Below are 24,387 nucleotides of genomic sequence, written 5' to 3' on the forward strand. Positions count from 1 at the left end.
CTACTTAAAATATGGATTTATCGCCACAGGTGACTCTGACGCGCCAAGCCCACTCTGCTTAATATGTGGCGACAGGCTAGCTAACGAGGCAATGAAGCCTTCAAAACTGCTTCAACACATCGAGACCAACCATCCTGCCTTAAAAGACAAACCTTAACCACTTCGGATGTCATTGTCTCCGATTTCACCTAGATGGGACCGGCTCGTTTCTGAGAAACAAGCTCAGTGCTCCCACTAATTCAACGTAATGGTGAGTTTTATTTTTATGTCGTTTATACTTGTTTTTATGCCAGTCGTATCATTTTATTTCATCATATTTATATATTTATTATAAATGTATTATTTATTTATATAAAGGCCGGTCCACGAAAATATTTCTGACACGTAACCGGTCCGTGGCGCAAAAAAGGTTGGGGACCACTGCTCTACTGTACTCACATTATTGTTGATCGATATTCATACGCAAATCCGTCCGTCCTCATCTTCTGTATCCAAATTAAACAGTTGGGCAAGTTCACCATCTGACATGCCAATTTCCCTCATCATTGTCTCGTCGTTGTCACGTTGCTCTTCGGCAATGATTCTGGCTTTCCAGGAAGCTTGAATTGTGCCTCGTAAGTATGTCTCTTTGTCTATGCCATTTTAGAGGGTCCTATTGCTGTTTTATTTGCACAAATTATTGTATTTATTTATCAATGGCGGCGGAGGTACATACTCTACGTCTTACGTGAAGTCCTCTGATTGGTTTACCGCCCCGATCTACGTAAAACGTAATGTCCTCTGATTGGTTCATCGGGTCTACATCTTACGCCTGTTTATTACGTCGCTGTGTGGCAGAAGCCACACAAAACAACTTTACAGATTTGCACAAACGGTAGTATTTATTTATCAATGGCGACGGAGGTACGTACTTTGCTCAAACGATAGTATTTATTTACCAATGGCGGCGGAGGTACGTACTCCTCTACGTGTTACATCCAGTCGTCTGATTGGTTTACCGCCCCGATTGACGTAAAACGTAATGTCCTCTGATTGGTTCATCGGGTGCCTGTACATTACATCTCTGTGTGGCGGAAGCCACACTAAACAATGGTGGCGAACGTACGTACTCCTTTACATGACACGTCTAGTCCTGTGATTGTTTTTTTTTTTTTTTGTCCCGATCTACGTGGCGGAAGCCACACAAAACAATGGCAGCAGAGGTACGTACTCCTCTACGTGTCACGTCTAGTCCTCTGACTGTTATTTTCATCCTGATCTACGTCTACGCCCGTACATTATGAAAGCCACACAAAACAACTTTACAATTTTTTTAATATGGTCCACACAATAGGCACACCTTCTTAAAAGGTGCACCTTCATTTTTTGAGAAAATTAAAAGCTTTTATGTGCGCCTTATGATCGTGAAAATCCGGTACTACTGCTCGAGAGTTTTTGAGGATCATCTTTCAACTTTGGGTATTTCTTCGAAAGATGTTTACAATGAAAGTTATGGGAAGGGGTAGCCACCATTCCCAGCCCCTCCGACCACACCCCTTCAGACTTAAGTTTATCACCACCGTCAGCCTGAAAATGAAGTAATTTATTCCACTCTTCAGAGACACTAATTTGAACACAGGTAGAAGACTACGGTAAGTGACTGATTTTCATATATTTAGGACTGGCATGTTTTCCTCCATTTCCAGGTCTGTGCTTTGTGTGCCGCCCTGGTCATTGCTGTCCAATGGGAGCACAGATCGTCACAAGCGTGGATGCGTATACTTTACTTGCAAAATGTACAGTCGAAATAGGAACCGCAACAAATGAAAAAAATTAAGTCCGCTTTTGGTCCAGACCAAACAAGCGGACTAAAGGACTTTTCTGGTCTGAATACATCCTTAGTAACTCCAGCATGGTGCTATTTAGAACCTCTGCGTTTTTTAATTATCCTCTTCAAATATCAGCACCCCCTGGGTTTTTTTTTTCTTCAATGCTCCATCTTTGATGCAACACATGAAAACATAAAAAATGTCCAGAAATGGAATGAAGTCACCCCAACCATAAAATACAGAAGTTTTGAATAAATGGAGGAAGTCAAGATGCATTTTGTTTGTCGAAAGACAGAAAACATATTTACCGTATTTTCCGCACGATAAGGCGCTTCGGGTTAAAAGGCGCTGACTCAATTCCGGGGGCTTCTCTGTACTTAATCCACACATAGGACGCACGGCATTATATGGCGCATGCATGCCATGACTTACGTCACAGGAGCAAGGCAGTTCCGTTGTACTTCTACTGTTTAACCATGTACTCTAATGTACTCAGATTATTATTGATTGATATTCATATGCAAATCCATCTGAGTCCTCATTTTCTGTATCCAAATTAAACAGTAGGGCAAGTTTGCCATTAAACATGACAAGTTCCCTCTCGTCATTGTCTCGTCGTTGTCACGTGGCTCTTCTGCAATGCTCCTGGCTTCCCAGAAAGCTCGAGTTGTGCCTCGTAAGCATGTCTCTTTGTTGATGCCATTTTAGAGGGTCCTAATGCTGTTTGCTTTGCACAAACGATAGTGTTTATTCATCAATGGCAACGGAGGATCCCATTACCTACAGTCCTCTGATTGGTTTACCGCCCCGGTCTATGTAAAACGTAATGTCCTCTGATTGGTTCATCGGGTCCACATATTATGCCTGTATATTACGTCTCTGTGTAGCGGAAGCCACGCAAAAAAAACTTTACAGATTTGCACAAACGATAGTATTTATTTATTTATCAATGGCGGCGGAGGTACGTACTCTTCGTGTTACGTACAGTCCTCTGATTGTTTTTTGCCCCGATCTACCTGAAACATAATGGCTTCTGATAGGTTCATCGAATCTACATACGTATTATGCATGTATATTACAGAAGCCAAACAAAACAACTTTACAGATTTTGGAATTCGGTTCACACAAAAGACACACCTTATTAAAAGGCGCACCTTCGTTTTTTGAGAAAATTAAAGGCCACACAAAACAACTTTACAGATTTTGGAATTCAGTCCACACAAAAGGCACACCTTATTAAAAGGCGCACCTTCGTTTTTTGAGAAAATTCAAGGCCACACAAAACAACTTTACAGATTTTGGAATTCGGTCCACACAAAAGGCACACCTTATTAAAAGGCGCACCTTAGTTTTTTGAGAAAATTAAAGGCTTTTAAGTGCATCTTATAGTGCGGAAAATACGGTAAATTGAATTCTTGAAGCACTTTTTATTAAAGGTACCTAAAAAAGTCACAATTAAATACATATTGGTCAAAAGACATTTTTAAGTTGTATGAGAAAAGCACACACCTCAACAAATTATATGTTTGTGTTAATGATTGATTGTGTGAGACAGTCATGTGGTTTATGCTGAGTTCTTGTGTTTGTTTGTATGGTGTGTGTTTGTGTTATTTGGAGGTATGAAGGTTACCACTACGACGTCGTGTCCAGCCCCAGTCTGGGAAAGTCTGCTGATGACCTGCGGAACTATGTCTTCATCTATAGGTGAGACACCATCACCATTTCCCATAATGCACCTCATGTTGGATGACATGTTTACGCGCAGTAGTACATAGTGATGGGGGCCTTTGCCCTAATAGTAAACTGGTCCAGGTGCTGAGTTTTTATAAACTACAGTATCTATAAGCTCCGCTCTACTCATAAAATGCCAGCAATTTGTAGCACAGCCAAGCCCCTCAATGCCAGCTATTTTTGAGAATGTTGACCCATCTTCGAAGGTTCACAGAATATTGTGTTTTATGGTCACATAAACATGAAAGCCACCAAAAGGAAGAAAGAGTATCACCAACAAAAAAATAATAATTCTAACATTTGTCATTCTTTGGTTATCTGCAGCTGAACATAGGTAAATTTAACCAAAAATCCTATTTCAGGCGAAGAAAATGAGAAATTGAGGATTTTGTGAACGGATGTATTTCAAGTAAAAGTTAAATTTGACACCAATATTTTGGCATTTTGAAAAACAATGTGCTGGATTCCTCAACATAAAGCTGCATATTGAAACAATAGCCAGTCACACTGAGTCACACGGTATGTACGACTTGATGCCATATTTGATGTTTTTTTGTGGGTTTCACACTTTGAAGGCAAGATGCCTCCGCCACAGCATCATCCTTTCTTCTATGCAAATATTTTGCTTAGGCTGGTACAGTTCCCTGAAATTTTTGACAATGCAATTCAGTACCGGCCGAACCTTGTATAGTTTATCTGATGCATCATGTGATGCATTAATGTTGTAGTGAAGGAAGCACCATATAATTTGAAATCTGTTTCTTGGCATGGTTCAACTGAAAAACGGAATTACATGGTGGATTCAACAGCCCAATACATGGCAATATTTATTTATTTTTTCTCACAAACAGTAATAAAGGTCAGTGTCAAAAATGTATTGACCTCAGGTACCCCCAAAGGTTTCCAAGTCTTTGGCCGTTTGATTGCAAGTTTGTGCTGCAAGCAAGTTTGCAGCAAAGATATTAGTTTGATCAACAATGTGTTGCAGCAACTCATTTGTAAGGAACAACACCAGGTATTTAGCTGGCTGGTCAGAATCCATCTCTTTAGCAATACTCTGTGGTCCAGGAGTAGCTGTGAAGAGAAATTGGGTTGGTTTCCAGCCAGCATGATGCCAGCCAGAATCATTGAGATGTCTACCATTTCCTTGCACTGCTAACAGGAGGAGCACTGGTGCTGGATCTACAATCTAATGTAAGGGAATAGATACATTACAACAAAAAAAAACCCCAGATACATTACAAAAAAAATACTTGTTGTTGGGGTAATCTTGCAATTACGGAAGAGGATTAGGGCCAGTGAAGAAAAAAGAAACGAGGGGTGACTGGATTCTGACTTTTTTTCTCAGAATTCTGACTTTATTCTCAGAATTCTGACTTTAAAGTCAGAATTCCGACTTTATTCTCAGAATTCTGACTTTAAAGTCAGAATTCCGACTTTAAAGTCAGAATTCTGAGAATAAAGTCAGAATTCTGAGAATAAAGTCAGAATTCTGACTTTATGGCGTGGGGTGGCGGAGGGAAAGTCAGCGTGGTGTGGTTTTGACCAGCGAGGACATTATGTCGTCAACGAGTGACTTTTTGCGTGCCAGAGGATTGCCGGAGGACGTCATTTCACTCTTGGAGGAGCAGGGGGTGAGTAAATAAAGCATTGAGTTCATTTTGGTGACTGTTGCGTATATAACTGGCTCCGTGTAGCATGTAGCTCCGTTGCTAATTGATAGCTCTTGACGGGATGCGCCGCATTTACACGTAAAGAAGCATTATGCGTATTTGTGTACATTCAGTAGTCAGTTTTATTAAACCGATGACGTAATGTACGATTATAAATATATATATATACATACACGTCACGGCAACGTCACAAAGCGTTGGTAAAACATCGCGACTCGCGTCATCAAACCACTTATATGCCTTGCTGACTCCATACCATAATCCGTGGCTAGCTCATTTTAAGTATGTACACACTCACATTAAGTCAACTGATGATTGAAATAGTGCATAAAATGAAATAGTGCATAAAATGAAATAAAAAAAACACATAGACTTCAGGTATAAATGTGGTTTAATAAATTCTTAAAGATTAAACAGTTGCAACATGTTTGTCGAGTGTGGATTTGATTTACCATAAGTATTATATTTGTGCTTCATTCTTTCAAATTGATTCTGTGTGACGGATATTTTTTTCAATCATCGTGCAGATTGACAGTGATGTCATCACACTGATGGACGATGCCACTCTTGCCAATTACATCCCTCGCTATGGAGACCGCATTGCACTCTTTAATTTTTGCAAGACGAAACAGCCTACATCCAAAAGAAAAAACGGACTTTTAGAAAAACTACGTGAAAAAATGAAACTCAGGAAAGATAGTGACAAAGAGGACACCACCTCAAAGACACAACCACAAGAGACAAAGAAGCAGAAAACAACAAGAAATATTGCGATCGGATGGATACACAGTGATGGAAAGATGACCAAACAGGTGAGGGAGAAGCAAGGAGGGGGTACCAGAAAACTTCAAATGTCCACAGAAGCTGGGTTGAAAGACATTCTCAAGGAAGGAAAAAACCTATTTTTCCCAGATGGAATTTCTCCCAAAGGATCACAATTAGACTTTGAGTTCGAGGTTTGGGATTTCAAACAAAACTGCCTCACTGATGACACCTGCCATTCCATCGGCTATATGTACGAGGCTGCAAAGCTAACATTGCTGCGTTTTTACATTGCAACAAGACCAAAAGACAACCAAGATGATGTCCACACACACAAGGAAGTTACGTCAGACAATGGCAGTGAATACAATGCCGCGGAAAGTGACAAGGTCTCTGTTTATTCAAATGAAGTCTACCAGCCATTCAACATTTCTGTTGATTCGGAAATTACCTTTGGTCCCACATATGACACAGAGGAAGATACAGAAGTCACAATGATCTACGATGGTCCTGCTATGCCCCTCAATCTACCTGATCCACAGGATGTGTTGACTATAACTGTCCACTCCACTGACACATTGAATGATATGATAAGAGCATTCTGTACAGAGGAAATATTGAACAAAACACTCAGTGTGAAACGCATACTCCCAGATGATAGAGAAGAAGCAGGTGTTGGGTCTGGAGTACTGAGAGATGTTCTCACCTGTTTCTGGCAGGAATTCTATGACCGATGCACCCTTGGTACATCAATTAAAGTGCCATTTATCCGTCATGATTTTTCTGCAGCAAAGTGGAAAGCAGTTGGGAGAATACTTATAAAAGGTTACCAAGATTGTTGCTATTTCCCAAACAAACTTGCATTTCCTTTCCTCGAGCAAGTGCTTTTCAACTGTGTCTACAGTGATCCAAGGGCCCACTTTCTGCAGTTTGTGAGCAGCCAGGAGCGTGACGTTTTGATGGACGCAATGAAGGACTTTTCAGAAGTGGACCAAGATGATCTTGTGGAAGTTCTTGACAGCTATGGGTGTAGAAAGAGAATCACACCTGAAACCTTTCCCACAATACTGCAGGAAATAGCGCACAAAGAGCTTGTCCAAAAGCCCATGTTTGTTATTGACTGCTGGAGGGAGGTTACTTTTCACCATGACTTCATAAGTCCTGACGCACTTAACAAGTTGTGCTCTGACTTGCAACCTACTTCCAAAAAGGTCTGCCAACTGCTGACATTTCCAAATGATTTAACCTCAAAGCAGAAGGAAGTGGTAAATCATCTGAAAAGGTTCATCAGGGAGTTGGATGAACTCAAGCTTCAGAAATTTCTCCGGTTTTGCACAGGATCTGATCTTATTGTCACCAACACCATCCTTGTAGAGTTTCAACAAATGACAGAGTTTAGTAGAAGACCAGTGGGGCACACATGTGGAAAGGTTTTGTACATTGCTGACAGCTATGAAAATTTCCCAGACTTCCGATCAGAATTCAATGCCGTTCTCGAAAGCAATATCTGGGTCATGGATATTGTTTAATTCTGTCAATAACATAATTATCCGTTGTAAGTTGCATCAACACAACATATTTTGTTCACTGTTCTTATTGGTCAAATAGAAACAAACTTTATATTTGTTCCTTCACTGTTTTTAGAATTGTATAGAAACAGCTTGCATTTGGTATTGTTTATTATATAAAAATTCTAGGGTTTTATTAAAATGACCCAAGATGTTATGCATAACCGTTGGATGGTTGTTTTCAGCAGCTACATAGTATTAAGTGAATGCTTCTGTAAAAAACAGTAGTAATATTCTATTGCATTCAATAAACTCACTCTTCATCCACTATGTATTTCCTGACTGCACCTGAATGTTGGTATTTAAAAATAAAGTATTATGTTGTACAGATGACTTCCAATGAAAAGACAATTTTTAATATACAAGTAATACATATTTAAGCAGTCAATTTCAGGACATTTCAAGCAAAATGTAACATCTTTGTTTTTGTTAGTCACAAATGGAAAAAAATAACCATAGATCAGGTAAGCATAGTTAAAAAAATAATAATTTTGCAATGAATTATTCTGGAAAATTTGGGTCATTAAGGAATATTCAAAGGTCAAGAAGGCATTGTAAGACTAAAAAAACATAGTAACTGAGTATATAGGCTACTGATTAAAAAAAATCTGAAAAATTATTTTCTGAGGAGTTTATATGTTCATTACATCAATACGCTTGTCAAACAATCTTCAGTAATTCCTCTCTCAACGTAAGATACAAGTCACTTGCATGCAATGGATCTGATGGAGCGTGCCATTCATTTTCCTCCATTAGCAGACAACACAGTTCAAATACAGTTTCATCGCAAGGAAACTGGCATTTTGGAGTGCACTCTTCCATACATGCAGTGATATCTTGCATTCCAGTGGGTTTTGTTAGAGATTTGCTCACTCCAACTTATTTTGCAAGAACCACACGGTAGACAAGCAAGTTCTTTTAGACACCTGCAGGTGGAGAGTTCACTCGTTGAAGGAATGAAGTCTGAAAGGTCTCCTTCCTGCAAGGGCATATTTATTAGGAGGAACAGAGTGGGGGTATGAGTGGGCTGAATAGAAAGCCCTTGTCCTCTAGTCTAAACATCTCAGGGGATGTTTTACGATCTTGTGATAAGGAGGACAAGGTAAGGTATTTATTACCTGTTGCATTCCAACATAATCCTATGATAAAGATAACCTGGAAAACCCTAACATCTCCCTCCTGTTTTATCATATGATTATGCTACCCCAAACAACAAAGACAAGTAAGAAAAAAAACACATATATATGTATAATGAAGAAAGAAGAACAGCAAAAATAAAAACAACAAACAATGATAGCAACACCTTCCAGTGAAGATGAGGCATTACCTCAAACTTATTGTGTAAGCGAAAAACCTGCTGGCCAGATGTTATTAGCAGGAAAATTCTTACACGGTCCCTTTGCCTAAGACGACCAGAATGCTATCAATAAAAAACAAAAACACAGAAACAGTACATCATTGTATCCATCACTTGTGAAGCATTTTCGGTGGTCAAATCATCAAGTTTCTGTAAAACATGCTCAACAGAACAGCATCTACGCAATCCACGTCTCATTATCATTATCACATCTGTCACGTCTAAGAAGTTGTATATGTGCCCGTGTTTTCGTCAGCTGATGATGTTCTAGTCTGTAGGTGAGGTCTGTCACACACACCGGCGCACAGACTCGTGTCCAGTTGGCAGGCAGCATCGGACAACTCTCGTGACCACAAAACCATGATCCGTACTGAACAGGCACGTGCACTCATAGGATGCAGGTGAGGCAGTGCCTCTGAACTTCTGAATGAAGTAGGTCCCGTCCGATGGTGCAGCCATGTTGGTAGTAGAGCCCTTACACCTTGAAAACGGCTCTCTCATCCTGGCACACAGCGGTGATGTCCAAAGCTCCCATCCAGTTTCCTCCTGGAGAGCAGTCATCGTTAATGCATTTGTGGGTCCTGCAACCTTGGGTGCAACATGTGTAGTCAGCAAGACTTGGAATGGTCCCTCCCGTCGTGGCTGGCCCAGTTCCTTCCTTTAATGACCTCGATGTAGACCCAGTCTCCTGGATTGATGGGGTTGTCGACCTGTGAGGAGGAAAGATCAAGCGGCAGTAAATTTGTCTTTGACACAGTTTGAGCGTCCTGATCATATAATCTGCCAAGGACTGCTCTTCATCTGTTGTTTGCAACTCTCGTAGTCAATTGTAGTGCCCATTTAACTGGCAAATAGGAATGTTTGCGGGAAGAGTTTGAACACTTCCTAATGATTCCCTTTAACCAAAAACTATTTATGACAGGGGCGTTCCCATTTATTGCCTCCTGGTTTAAAAGAGATTGTCTTATCCATGCCTTCTTTGTCCTCACACGCTCGCACCCACACAGGGTGTACACACACACACACACACACACACACACACGCACCCACGCAGACAAAGAGATTCTAATCCATCTCTCATGTAGCTTCTCTTGATAGAATCTCCTATCGGTAACTGTATAGCAGACGTTTTAGCATATAATCCCATACTCTGCTCTCTCACTTCTACTTTTCCATGTCGGTGCAGTCGTAGGTGGCCCCTATTGCAGTCATTGTCTTGTTAACTGTTGCCTTGTGACTCCTATGCATGATTGTGTGAATGTCAAAAATTGAACGTACCTAACTTTCTGACCATCCAACCTCCACTGTGGTGCAAAAAACTTACTATTGTATTGAGTAGGTACATTGAGCAACCTAGCTTCCTCCTGACTGCCAAATGTCCTGTTCTAAAATTTATAGAACTCGACCTCTACGTCTTAAGCTTGATGAGCCAAAATATAAGATCTTGCTCTTGTTTCCTACCGTTTTAGCCTATTTGTTTTATCCAAATCCGTTCAATCTCTGATTATAATCTGTACCCCTACGTATTTTTCAAATTTTTAATTATTTATTTATCAAATCTCCTCAGTTCTGTCAAACTCAGTGCACAATGAACCTCCCTTCCACTTTGAACCAAGCTCCACCAAATTTGGGAACGCCGTAGCAAGGAGTGCGATTTGGTTGTCAGACACTCCAAGTCCATATCTTTTTGCCGCACTTCACCCTATCAAGTTGGTGTTCTTTTGTTGTTGCTTCAGAGTGACCTCATCCATCACTCTTGAATGAGTCTATTGTTCAAATGAGTCAATTTTCATCATTGTGAGTTCCTCCGCTTTTCACTGTCTTTTCTCGTCCCCGAGGATGTTGTATTTCCTCCGGAGTGTACTTGTCCTCCTCCAAGCACAACAGCAGTCTTTTCTTGTCCTTCGCCAAAGGTCAAAGGTGCTTCAGAGCCAGGCACCATTTTGTGGTTGTTCACGGCTGCAGGCGAAGTCTTGGATTGGGTTTCAGGGGCCCTGACACTGAGAATGACAGGCTGGTTTGAACACTTGTAAGACTATTTCCAAATGTAGCTGCTTCCATCAATTTGCTGGTAACATTTATTTACCAAACTTCAAATTCTCCTAATAACAGCGGTCTCGTTTTTATATCGTAAATCCTGCAACTCATCCTATTTTTGAGCTACATTTTATCTATAGTTCCAATTTAATCGGACAGTATGTTGTCTTCAGTATCATTATTGAAAATCAACTCATCGAGGTCTGCTTTCCACATCAAGCCCTGATCTGTATGTCTTGACCTCTCACATGTTATTGTCATGCTTGCTCAAAAATGTGACTTAGAGTATGGTGCTGTGAATTCTCAATCTCCCCAATGAAATTGGATCCCACCTTGTAGTTCTTATCTTTCTCATGTTCCTGTTAGCCTGCAATTGTCCAAATCAAAAATGTTTTCTTTTAACTGTCTTTCTTTTGAACCTCTAAATCTCTCGTGTTGCTAAACTATCTACACCAGAACAAAAAATTTACCACAATATAACACCAAATGTATTCGAAAATTCATTGTCATAAAGTGTTGTACTATCACTATCTTCCACTATCTGTCCCACTCACTCCCCCCCTTTTGAGGCCTGGCAACGCCCATGCCCCACACCTCGACAAACTTCTTGGGAGAATGCGTTCCTTACTACATACGATTCCATCATCATTTAATTTGACTTTCTTTCCAAAACGCTTCTCAATTTCTCAGTTCACACATCTTCTACATGTGCCACTGGTTCTCCAGTTTTTTTTCTTTTTTTTTTTTTTTCTAGTTAATTATCAATCCAAAAGCTACGTGTTTCTCTCTAACATTCAACCCGCTCAAAATCATTCCTTCATCAAAGTCGCTCTACTAATTTTCCACAGCAGTCGCCAACAACCTCAACCATTCAACCTGTAATTTCTTTTCATTCAGGCTATCATTCATCAATGTTCATTTGCATCTCACACGCAGTCTCCAAAAAGGAGTCTTTCCATCACATTGGTCCCAATTCATCCAAGCTCACCACACAACATTCATAGATCATTTCCAACTCAGGTTTCCTGGTAGAACAATCCACCAATTCAAAAAAAACTTAACTAAAACAAACAACTGGCAAATTAATCAGAATTTTTTCTTTGTTTTTAAATTTGAAGAACTCAGTCTCTCAGATTTAGCTTGCATTTAGAATTTTGTATAATCTTATAACACAACCAATCAATTATTCCTATTAAATGTAGCATTGCAAAATCTTAAATTCACAATTTAGCTTCTTCCAATTCCTGAAAGCATGTTCTGTCATTTTTTTTTTTCGAATTTCTCATGTGGGCTCGACACTTAACATGCACTAGTGTGGATTAGTTTCTGCTCGCAAACAGATTTCTCTCTTTCCTCTCATTTTTATCTTTCAAAATCATTTCTGTTCTGCGGTGCAAATTGGATAGACCACAGTCTAGCAAAATTTTTTTATACTAAAACTTTAGCCAATGTTCATCATTTTAACATATACGCACACACATTCACAGCTCTCGCATGCAAAAGGTAGTTCCCAGCAACAATGATTCGTCACAGGCTGGCCATTTCCTGTGGTCGATCATGAGCTGGTCCCTCCCATGCACACGAGGACAGCACATTCTAATTTTATTTATTTATCTTCTAGAAGCAAGTTGCATTCCTTTACCACTTGATTTGCATATTTTAACTTCAGTGTAACACAATTTGAGCTCTAGTCATTTGTAATTTAGGCATACAAACAGCATTGTCATACTTCTTGGATGGACAGGATTTCTAATAATCTAAAAAAAATTCTAATAATCTGACAATGACATGTTTTGCTGTCATATGGGCATCTATTCTTTCTTTCTCTGTATGAGCATAAGCGGTCAAAGAGGAGGAAGCTTGTCATGCTAAAAATTTGGCTTTTTCTCTGCTCCTTCCTCCACCCTTTGATTGATATTGTTTTGCAAAACGACACTCTCGTGCGAAGTGTCCTCGTCTCCCACAGTTCCAACAGTTGTCAGAATCTCGTGGGGGTTTTGAATTATATGGCGGCCTGCGACCTTGTTGGTATCTAACTCTTCCTCTGCCCCTTTGGGAACTTTGGAAGAAGATCGTTGTATCTTCATTTAGATCATTATCATCATCTAGATGAAATACATCAGAACTTTTGCCTTTCTCAATCCCTTTATCAGCGTCTCCGGGCCACTGCATGTTTTTTGTAAACCAAGCAGTGTCCGCTTCCACCAAGTGTTTCCTCACCCAACTGCCCATTTCAGGGCGGAAATTAGTGAGGAGCGCATTTTTAAGCTGTTGTTGATAAGCACTCTCAGCTGTATCATTGAATGGGATGCCACTATGCACCCTGAATTCTTTGTCAAATTTCCTTGTACTCCATACATTTTCTTCCACTTCAGCATGCATTGCATACAATTAAGAAATCTACTTGCCATGAACTTCTCGTTTTAAAGAAGAGCAGAGCAAGAGATTTACCGTTCTTATTTCCCATCTTAATTTAGTCGCTTAAGGTTTTACAATTTTTTTTCAATTTTTTTTTCTTTGAGGATCCTCAATGCAGGTTTAAATTGACCTTTCAACAAATTACTAGCCTGTTTTATTGCCATGGATCAACGCTAGAACTGCTTTTTAGTCAATTTATCCTACCAGTCACACACTCAATCACACTAACTCCAGCGCTTTTTTAGGCCTCATGGCTCGGACAAACCAAAGCCGTATCTCATAGCTCGGATAAACCAAAGCCGAATCTCATAGCTCGGACAAACCAAAGCCGAATCTCATAGCTCGGACAAACCAAAGCCGAATCTCATAGCTCGGACAAACCAAAGCCGAATCTCATAGCTCGGACAAACCAAAGCCGAATCTCATAGCTCGGACAAACCAAAGCCGAATCTCATAGCTCGGACAAACCAAAGCCGAATCTCATAGCTCGGACAAACCAAAGCCGAATCTCATAGCTCGGACAAACCAAAGCCGAATCTCATAGCTCGGACAAACCAAAGCCGAATCTCATAGCCCGGACAAACCAAAGCCGTATCTTTAGCGCTTTAACTTACTTGTCCCCTGGTTCGTTGCACCGCCGGATCCCGTCAATCCACCTCTGTCAGACGAAGGCAGACCTAAGATGCTGGCCCAGCGAAGAATTCTCTTCCCAGGACTTTCTTTTCCAGGTCCTCCTAATGGACGCTGGCTTGTCGACAATGCAGCACGTCCTCCTTCGCCGGTCAGATGGTGGGTATGAGGATCCCGGGTTTCGGCACCAAAATGTTAGAGATTTGCTCACTCCAACTTATTTTGCAAGAACCACACGGTAGACAAGCAAGTTCTTTTAGACACCTGCAGGTGGAGAGTTCACTCGTTGAAGGAATGAAGTCTGAAAGGTCTCCTTCCTGCAAGGGCATATTTATTAGGAGGAACAGAGTGGGGGTATGAGTGGGCTGAATAGAAAGCCCTTGTCCTCTAGTCTAAACATCTCAGGGGATGTTTTACGATCTTGTGATAAGGAGGACAAGGTAAGGTATTTATTACCTGTTGCATTCCAACATAATCCTATGATAAAGATAACCTGGAAAACCCTAACAGGTTTTAGTCGATCCTCGGCACTGTGCATGGCAGGGAATGAATACATGACGACTAGCCGGCCTGAAGCTGTATCACCGTTCGACCTTGGTCTTATTTTGTGTGAGTTCCATGTGTTCACAACTTCATCCAGCTCATCCTACACAAGAGCAGCATAGTTAAGTATTTAAGTACATTATTTTTTACTACTCATTTATTCATTTCAAATTCAAAAACATGATGGGGAGATAAAATATTTTACCTGCACAAGATTAAGAAAGCAGAACTGGATAAGACTTTTATCCAGAAAATCTCCTGTGTAGTGACCATCCTCCTGAAAAGTTTGAAATAAATTAATCCAGAACTGTGCGCTCTGTTTGCGAAGGATGGACCACCACCCTTCAATGCGCTGATTGGCACTACTTCTCCCATAAAGAAAACTTTTCTCCCCAGCAAAATTGTCAGAGTGGTTTTGTCGCAAAAACACTTGCATCTGTTCAACACAGCCATTTTCTGTGCCTCTGTCTGCACGGATCCTCTCTGGACATCCACCAATGCGCGAAACTGTTTTGATGAAATAACTTGCAATCACCTTGGGATCATTGTTTGTGGTATAGGCCTCTGCCCATAAGTCAAAGTCAAAGTCAGCTTTATTGTCAATTTCTCCACATGCCACAAGTCAGGATTTCATGCTGGACAAAAGCCAACACATCTCCCAGGTCCGACTGATTCTTTCTTCGGAACAGACCAAGTCTTTTACAAGTTCTCTTCAGAGTCCGAATACTTATAATAGTCTGAGCATTATGTGCTAAAACTGCAAGTATTTCCTTGTTGCTGAATGCAAGTCTAAAGCATAGCTTGATTAAGTCATCCAAATCCGGCTTTTCAGGCACTGGTTGAGTTGCACCCTCCATCAGTCACTTTATCTGCACAACAAAGTAAAAACAATTACAATTTGTCAAACAACAGTGGGCATTTTGAAAACATGACTTTATGACAGTATGCTTATTGTAGAAAGTTGTTTTTAATAATAATGTTCTCACCCCTGGTACAATGTCAGGTGTAACTTCAGTAAACAAGTCTCATCCAGTGAGTAAATAAAGACGTGCGTGTGTGCATGATTATACTTCAAATGATGTAACATTGAATTGTGGCACGTAGAATCTCTACTCTTAAACAACAGCGTGATCAGTGTATTGAGTTAAATTTAAGGTGCAAGGCATCGTTTATGCCGCGAGTCACTGTGCTTTACCGAAGCTTTGTGACGTGTGTGTGTGTGTGTGTGTGTGTGTGTGTGTGTATGTATATATATATATAAAATCGTATATTACGTCATCGGTTTTATGAAACTGACTACTGAAAGTACAAAAATAAGCATAATGCTTCTTTACATGTAAATGCGGCGCATTCCGTCAAGAGCTATCAATTAGCAACGGAGCTACATGCTACACGGAGCCAGTTATATACGCAACAGTCACCAATATGAACACAATGCTTTATTTACTCACCCCCTGCTCGGTTTAATAAAACTGACTACTGAATGTACAAAAATACGCATAATGCTTCTTTACGTGTAATTGAGGCGCATCCCGTCAAGAGCTATCAATTAGCAACGGAGCTACATGCTACACGGAGCCAGTTATATACGCAACAGTCACCAAAATGAACTCAATGCTTTATTTACTCACCCCCTGCTCCTCCAAGAGTGAAATGACGTCCTCCGGCAATCCTCTGGCACGCAAAAAGTCACTCGTTGACGACATAATGTCCTCGCTGGTCCAAACCACACCACGCTGACTTTCCTTCCGCCACCCCACGCCATAAAGTCAGAATTCTGACTTTATTCTCAGAATTCTGACTTTAAAGTCGGAATTCTGACTTTAAAGTCGGAATTCTGAGAATAAAGTCAGAATTCTGAGAATAAAGTCAGAATTCCGACTTTAAAGTCAGAATTCTGAGAATAAAGTCAGAATTCTGACTTTAAAGTAAGAAATTGGGAATTCTGACTTTAAAGTCAGAATTCTGACTTTATTCTCAGAATTCTGACTTTAAAGTCGGAATTCTGAGAATAAAGTCAGAATTCTGAGAATAAAGTCAGAATTCTGAGAAAAAAAGTCAGAATCCAGTCACCCCTCGTTTTTTTTTTCTTCACTGGCCCTAATCCTCTTCCGTATGCAATTACGAAAGTTATCATGGAAGAGAATTTGGGCTTACCTCGTTGCTCTCGTGGATGTTCTGATGAGGAGTATCTGCTGCTATTATTCAACTCCAAGGGTATATCCTCATTGCTGGAGTCAGGATCAGCTTCACTGAAAGATTATGAGTCTCTATCAGATGTGACTTCCATTGAAACAGGTGGCGAGAATTTTTATTTTTTTTACCTTTGTTGCTTGAAGGCGAGGCGGCTTGCCCTCAAAGCTGCATCCTAAATACAGGTGGCTGAGCCTTAGGCGAAAAGCCCCGTGAGGTGCACAGACAGGGATGCTTGTCTCATTGCTTCCCTGGATTGTTGATGGGCTGTCTCGCTGCAGTTTTCCCATAAAGCTTGGTCCAACAAGCAGATGGTGAAAAGTCCACCTCGCCACGCGGCTCCTTTTGATCTCTGTTGTCGCTTGATGGCAAGGCGACTTGTCCCCGAAGCTGCACCTGATAAATGGACAGCTGAGTTTCAGGCGAAAATCCCCGTGGGGTGCATGGACGGGGATGCTTGTTGCTTTGTTTCCATGGGTTGTTGGTCGGCTGAATGCAGTTAGCCCACAAAATTGCATCCACTGAACGGGAAGCTCAGGACAAGCACAATCACCCGATGGTGTTCCACATGGCTCCAGCGGAGTTTGTGTGTACCGTGTCGGGTGCTTTTTAGTTGACAAACGGGTTTTTATTTTTACTTCGTCATTGTAATGTTGAACCAATGACGATCTTTTGTTGACTTGAACTCTAAGAAGAGTATCTTCGAAAGTAAGCTGCTTGTGTTTTTTTATTTTCCTATCCTCTCTGAATCCGCTCTGACTCTTCCACACCCTACCTACGCTCCATCGTGAGCTATTTCTTCTACTCTCCAAGTCACAGGCTATCCTCTGATCATGGGCACTGCTGCCATCTTAGGGTTGTTGCAACTCATCACAATAATTTTTAAGCTTGATACATAAATGGAATAGATTAGTGATAACTTGAGGGTAGGAGGTAATGAGGTAACAATTCTGTTAACAGTCTTTGAGAAAATGTTTAAATTAATATGATATAGATGTTTTACACCTTATATGTTCGTCCAAAGAATTTATTATATATATTTATGCTTGCGAAGGGGACAACGGCAGCATTACATCACATGACCAACGCATTGGGTCATGCAGCACCTCCGCTACTGGTCTGCAGCACATAGTCAGAAATCAGAAACACAGATTCAGAAATATTTTCTGAGCGTGTCATCTCTCATGATGGGTTAGTTTAGTCACATGCTGTACAGTTTATCCTGGCTATGTTCCACAAGGCCTCTTAAATCCTGATTTATATCAGAACCTCCAAATCTGAGACCATGGTTCTTAGTCGGAAACCTCTCCAGGTCGGCGATGAGATCTTGTCATAAGTGGAGGTATTAAGTATCTTGGAGTTTGTTCACGAGTGTGGGTAGGATGGAGCAGATCAGTGCAGCATCTGCTGTGATGCATACTCTGGTCTTTCGTGGTGAAGAAGTTGTCGAAATTCAAAGCTCTCGATATAGCGGTCGATGTATGATCCTACCCTCATCTACGAGCTGCGGGTCGTGACTGAAAGAACGAGATCCTGAAACAAGCGGCCAAAATGAGTTTCCTCCAGGCTCTCCCTTAAAGATAGGGTGAGAAGCTCGGTCATCCGTGAGGGACTTGGAGTCGAGCTGCTGCTCCACCATGTTGAGAGGGGCTGGATGAGGTGGCTCGGGCATCTCATTAGGATGCCTCCTGGACGCCTCCCAGGAGAGGTGTCTCACCAGTAGAAGGTCCCAGGGACGACCCAGCACAGTCTGGAGAGACTATGTCATCTGAAGCACGGTCATCTGAGAGGGACTCTGAGGTGCCTCGGGCATCTGATTAGAATGCTGAGGTGTTCCGGGCATGTCCCACGAGTAGCAGGCCCATACCCGGATGGCCCAGGACATGCTCGAGAGACTGTCTCTCGTTTGGCCTGGGAATGGAAGAAGTGGCTGGGTAGAGAGAAGTTTGGGCTTCCCTGCTGAAGCTGCTGCCTCCTTGACCTGACCCCAAATACGCGGTGGGTGGACTGACGGAGGGAGGGAGGTTGGGGCGGACGGATGGACATTTCATTTTGCTACTTTTTAGGTTTTGGTTGTTCAGGTGGTGGTGAAAGCAGTTGGTGTTGATCCTTGAACTTCCCATGTCTCTGGAATCCTGTTTTCTGTCGAACAATGTGTACATCACAGTCCAATGCGTCCTTGCATGTAGTGTTATTCTCAGATAGAGCAATTTCAATATTACGTGCAATGGACCAAGCTTGGCTAGCGTGAGGGGTAATTCCAGTTGCAAACGCTCCCTGATGAGTTCATCTTTTCAACAAGTTAATCTCTAATTTTCTCCTCCTCCATATTTCCAAACTGATACATTACAACATAACTACAAAACTAGCTCTTTTAAAGCAGCGACAAAACTATTTGGTTGTCTTATCAAAGCATTGGGTCTGTTGTCTGAAGCGTTAAAGTTTGGAAAAAGGTTTGTAAGTGTGCTCGGCACCATGTCATATTTGTCATCAGCCACAGCCAATGTGTAACATTAATGAATGAATGAATATAGTACATATACATACATACAGACATACATACATACACACGCACGCGCATACAAATACACGCATACACACACACACACCCATGCACACCCACACACACACACACACACGCCAGTCTGTCCTTCGTCCGCGACCTCAGCCTCCTTCCGTTCTTGTTCGTTCTTGGTCATAAGATAATGAATGGTCCGTCCGTCCTCGTTATTGTAAAACCATCAGCGGTCCGTACCTCCGTCCATCGTAAGTATATGTAAAAAAAAAAAAAATCATAGTCCAACAGATGAGCTTTGAATAAAATGGTGCTTATATGAGTATGATGGTACGGTGGCAGCATCAGAGCTTTACGAAGCCTCATATTCACTTAGTATGTTGTCTTGCTTGCTGCCTAACAGTAGTCGGGGGATGTAGAGGAGACGTTTGTCCAAGGCTGTGGGGTCGTTGTCATTGCACATTGTCAACAGGGGAAGTCCCAGCGGTCCGATAACGCACACATACACCACAGGGAGACGGGTCTCACTGCAGTCAGAGTCTATTTGGCACACTTTTTCCTCTTGCTTCTTACACTCGATGTAGTATTCTTTCATTTGTTTTTATCAGTTTCTGGTCCACAACCGCACACACGCTAGCTCCCGCCTTCCTCCTCCAGAATACTTCACACGCATGTGCACTCTGTCGACACACGTCACTCATACTTACACAACCATCAGTAACACACAATACCCACAACAACGGCAAAAATATTTACGTTTAAAACAACTCACTTAAACCAGGATTCTGCTCTGCATTGTAGCCAAAGGTAGAATCAAATCCAAGTTGATTCTTGCGGTGTTGAACAAATTATTATCCGCTGGCCATCAGTGGGCATCCTAAAGATGAGCAGGTACTTGGGACAAACGGCTTCTGAGAGAGGCTAATGACAGCGGTTTCATAATTTATAATAAACATTTAAAGCTCTTTAGTTGGCTAATTTACTATTCACACCACTTAAATTTCAAGCAGTTTGGTCTCAGCATAGAGATTTTTCCCTCTTCTTTATTGAAAAAGAAGTATTACATATATAAAATACCAAGATGAAAACAAAGAAGATAAATGCAAAAAAAAAAAAAATCTGGTGAAGGACAGGTGAAAACCCCAATTCTATCCATGCTCAATCAGTTCTTTTTTAAACGTTCTCGTCCCTTATCCTTCAACTGCAAAATGGGCAGTTCCTTTCCTGAGACACAATCAGAATTTATCTAGGAAGAGCACTAGCGGTCCTATCATCCAGCCAAGCTTTATTCTCTTCCTACTCTTCCTACTTTTTCTTCTCTGTCTCTCTGTCTCTATCTCTCTCTGTCTCTGTCTCTCTGTCTCTCTGTCTTTCTGTCTCTCTCTCTCTCTCTCTCTCTCTCTCTCTCTTTCTCTCTCTCTCTCTCTCTCCCTCTCTCTCTCTTTACCGGCAGCAGCAAGACACCACAAAGTATAGCAACATCAAACAAAGAAGATAGCTGACTGCAGTCTTGTCTCTGCCTTTTAAATTTTAGGATTAAGGCGTAATTTGAGTCAATGTTAAAAATTAGAGGTTGTAGTTGTAATGTTTTATTCACTCATTCAATTAGCATTTTGTTAGAGATTTGCTCACTCCAACTTATTTTGTAAGAACCACACGGTAGACAAGCAAGTTCTTTTAGTCTGAAAACCCTCCCAACTCCATCCATCCATTTTCTGAACCGCTTAGTCCCCACGGGGGTCGCGGGCGTGCTGGAGCCTATCCCAGCCGTCATCGGGCAGTAGGCGGGGGACACCCTGAACTGGTTGCCAGCCAATCGCAGAGCACACAGAGACAGACAACCAATCGCACTCACACTCACACCTAGGGACAATTTGGAGTCTTCAATCGGCCTACCAAGCATGTTTTTGGAATGTGGGAGGAAACCGGAGTGCCCGGAGAAAACCCACGCGGGCCCGGGGAGAACATGCAAACTCCACACAGGGAGGGCCGGAGGTGGAATCGAACCCGCACCCTCCTAACTGTGAGGCGGACGTGCTACCCAGTGCGCCACCGAGCCGCCCTACCCTCCCAACTGCAAGGACATATTTATTAAGAGAAAGAGTGGGGGCTGGTGTAGACTGAATAGGAAGCCCAAAACATATCAGGGGGTGTTTTACGGCCTTGTGTAGGATGAGACAAGGTAGGTTATTTATTACCGGTTGCATTCCAACATAATCATACGATAAGGATAATCTGAAAAACCCTAACATCTCCCTCCTGTTTTATCATATGATTATGCCACCGCAAACAACAAAGACAGGTAAAAAAAACACACATATATATGTATAATGAAGAAAGAAGAATAGTAAAAATAAAAAACAACAAACAATGATAGCAACACTTTCCAGTGAAGATGAGGTATTACCTTAATACCCCAGATCAAACTTATTGTGTAAGCGAAGGACCTGCCGGCCAGATGTTATTAGCAGGAAAATTCTTACACGGTCCCTTTGCCTTAGGCGACCACAATGCTATCAATAAAAAAATAAATAAAAAGAAAAACACAGAAACAGTACATTATTGTATCCATCACTTGCGAAGCATTTTCGATGGTCAAATCATCAAGTTTCTGTAAAACATGCTCAACAGAACAGCATCTACGCAATCCACGTCTCATTATCATTATCACATCTATCACGTCTAAGAAGTTGTATATGTGCTCGTGTTTCCGTCAGCTGATGATGTTCTAGTCTGTAGGTGTGGTCTGTCACACACACTGGCGCACACACTCGTATCCAGTTGGCAGGCAGCATCGGACAACTCTTGTGACCACAAAACCACGATCCGTTCTGAACAGGCACGTGCACTCATAGGATGCAGGTGAGGCAGTGCTTCCGAACTTTTGGACGAAGTAGGTCCCGTCCGATGGTGCAGCCATGTTGGTAGTAGAGCCCTTACACCTTGAAAACGGCTCTCTCATCCTGGCACACAGCGGCGATGTCCAAAGCTCCCATCCAGTCTCCTCCTGGAGAGCAGTCATCGTTAACGCAGACGTGGGTCACGTTACCTTGGATGAAACATGTGTAATTCACTCGAGCTGGTCTCTCTGTGTAGGCCACTTGTGGTATTGTTCATCCTCTAACAGTCACATTGAGATTTGCCCAGAATAGCTGATCACAGGCACCGTCTGCAAGTCCAGGGCGGGAAGGGTCGGCATCTTTGACTGTGACAGCACGGTGTTGATATCCAACTCCTGGATGCCGTGTCCCTGTAAAACAATGCTCTAGACTTTCTTGCTACGTTTCACACAATAATAATGATGAGTAAATCATCAGATACCTCTCGTGCATACACTCCAACAAACGTTAAGCAGATGTGAGATAACTTGCATGAAGTCTACTTAACCAAACATTGAGTAAATATGGGATAACTTAAAAACTGTCCCGGTCAACAACAATTCATAAATAGAAACTACAAGGTATAATAGATAAAGAACTTCTCCTTAGCTAGACAAAAAACAAAAGTGTTCTGTTCATAACTAGTGAGGGCCTCTCACAGATAAGACAAGGAAGGGAGTATAAGAACTCCCTCAAACCTGGCAGATGTGTTGGCCTTTAGCGAAGGTATGAGACCTCCGGTTCAGGCTGGCCAGCGCTTCTACAAAACTAATTATCCTGACATTTCCCCACTGTTTATCACATATTTGCTCAAATTCACACATCACCGTAAACAACCCCTTTTCTCGACTCTCAGTCGTCGGATCACATTCATGAGGACAAATATGTTTACACCAAAGGACAAACGTTGCGATGTCACCATTCAGAATCCCATGGATCTGGGAAAAGTCTGGTAACACAGATGCAGGAATTTTGCCATCAATCATGTTGCCGCTCAGACATTAGGTATATCTGAGCAATCTCGTCCTCCATGGGCGATATTACTGTAGTGGCGAGACAATTAAACAGAGCACGAAGACACGGTATGCAACATCCATACAAGGTGAGCATAGCAGCAATACTGCAACTGATGGTAAAATTGAGGACACAATGGCGTTATACTTCCCAAAAGCATTCATCCACTTGTAGTGCTCTTTCATCCTCGTTTTGAGGGATCGCAGGCCTGCAATCCGTCAGGCTCCCATCAGGGGCGGTGTTGTTGGGGATGAAGGTGCAGCATTGTTCTCCAAACATTGCGCAGACGCCTCCTTTCTCAGACAACAACATATCATGAGCATTGTGGTTCTGGATCGACATTAGGGAAGGCGTGGCTAGCTGTTCATGCACTGCCTCGAGCCCCGCTTGTGTCCGTTTGCCCAATTTCTGCATGTTGTAATGGATGTAATTTATCCTGTCTACGTTCTTGTTCATCGTTCACCAGCAGCAAATGGAGGACTCCCATTCCGCTGCAATTTGGTCATTTAATTCTTATTAATCAGGAACTCCTCTAGGGACTCCAATTGCATCAATTTCGGTCAAATCATCGTCGCCTCCCAAATTTAAAGATATTTTGGTTCTTACCAGCTTTTCCCCCAGATCTTGGCATGTTGATGTATATACAATTTCGCTTGACTACATTCTCTGAAAGCAACGGCTTCTTTTTTTTTTCTTTTTTCTCTCAATGGATATTATATAGACTGCTCTGTCACACACTTCACAATCCAGTAGACGTGACAGATTTCACACAATCTTTGGTCAATGGCAACGGTACAACATAAATAATTGGTCGCAAATCCATACATATGACATATTCAATTTTTTTCTGTCTTTGCAGCTTGTTTTGCCATAAGCAATCAATTGTTTCTTTTTTCAGTTACTCTTATAGTTAGTTACCTGAAACAAATTATCCACATTCATTCTAGATATTCATCCCATTCTTTAACATCTACAGAGGTTGTTGACAAAGTACACATATAAACATCATACTTTCATGGCAGTCCAGATCCGACACAGCAGATCATCCTGCAAAGGTCAAATTGATCTTTTAAATTGGAGGCATTCAGTGTTTTTGTTTTTGTTGAAACAAGCTCTACAAAAAAAAAAAATGTTTTGTTTTGAAAATGTTTTGAATATGAATCAAATCCATATGTTGTATAAAGCTGACTGACCTGCCCCACTATCCCTCCTCTTGAGCCATGTGACACGCACCATGGCTCAATATTGCTCACCATTTG

The 24,387-nt window shown here is 41.6% G+C and overlaps 1 protein-coding gene and 3 long non-coding RNA genes across 12 annotated transcripts in view; 3 read left to right on the forward strand and 1 right to left on the reverse strand.

Moving 5' to 3' along the window:
• LOC137840061 (uncharacterized) overlaps positions 1-24,387 on the forward strand; it is a 205,980-nt gene that overhangs the window by 157,908 nt on the left and 23,685 nt on the right. The gene's annotated exons all lie outside the window — the stretch shown is intronic.
• Positions 1-24,387, forward strand: part of LOC125988688 (deoxyribonuclease-1-like 1) — a 91,670-nt gene that overhangs the window by 58,659 nt on the left and 8,624 nt on the right. For all 6 annotated transcript variants that reach the window (XM_068649873.1, XM_049754299.1, XM_068649875.1 and 3 more), the window contains one exon: positions 3,426-3,512. In XM_068649873.1, the coding sequence (XP_068505974.1) occupies positions 3,426-3,512 (87 nt within the window). The remainder of the gene's footprint in view (positions 1-3,425; positions 3,513-24,387) is intronic.
• Positions 5,010-14,509, forward strand: LOC125988677 (uncharacterized). Its single transcript, XR_011086458.1, has 3 exons — positions 5,010-5,173; positions 5,740-8,393; positions 14,495-14,509. It is a non-coding gene; the product is annotated as an uncharacterized lncRNA (long non-coding RNA).
• On the reverse strand, positions 13,811-16,373 carry LOC125988704 (uncharacterized). 4 transcript variants are annotated; one of them, XR_007488447.2, is made up of 4 exons: positions 16,159-16,373; positions 14,733-15,396; positions 14,249-14,630; positions 13,811-14,127 (listed from the first exon to the last, which is right to left on the reverse strand). It is a non-coding gene; the product is annotated as an uncharacterized lncRNA (long non-coding RNA). The 4 variants fall into 4 exon arrangements; XR_011086457.1 differs by lacking the exon at positions 13,811-14,127 and having other exon boundaries at positions 14,236-14,301; positions 14,441-14,630; positions 16,159-16,370; XR_007488445.2 differs by lacking the exon at positions 13,811-14,127 and having other exon boundaries at positions 14,236-14,630; positions 16,159-16,366.

The sequence above is a fragment of the Syngnathus scovelli genome, chromosome 2, assembly GCF_024217435.2.
Source record: "Syngnathus scovelli strain Florida chromosome 2, RoL_Ssco_1.2, whole genome shotgun sequence".
In the NCBI taxonomy this organism is placed as follows: domain Eukaryota; kingdom Metazoa; phylum Chordata; class Actinopteri; order Syngnathiformes; family Syngnathidae; genus Syngnathus; species Syngnathus scovelli.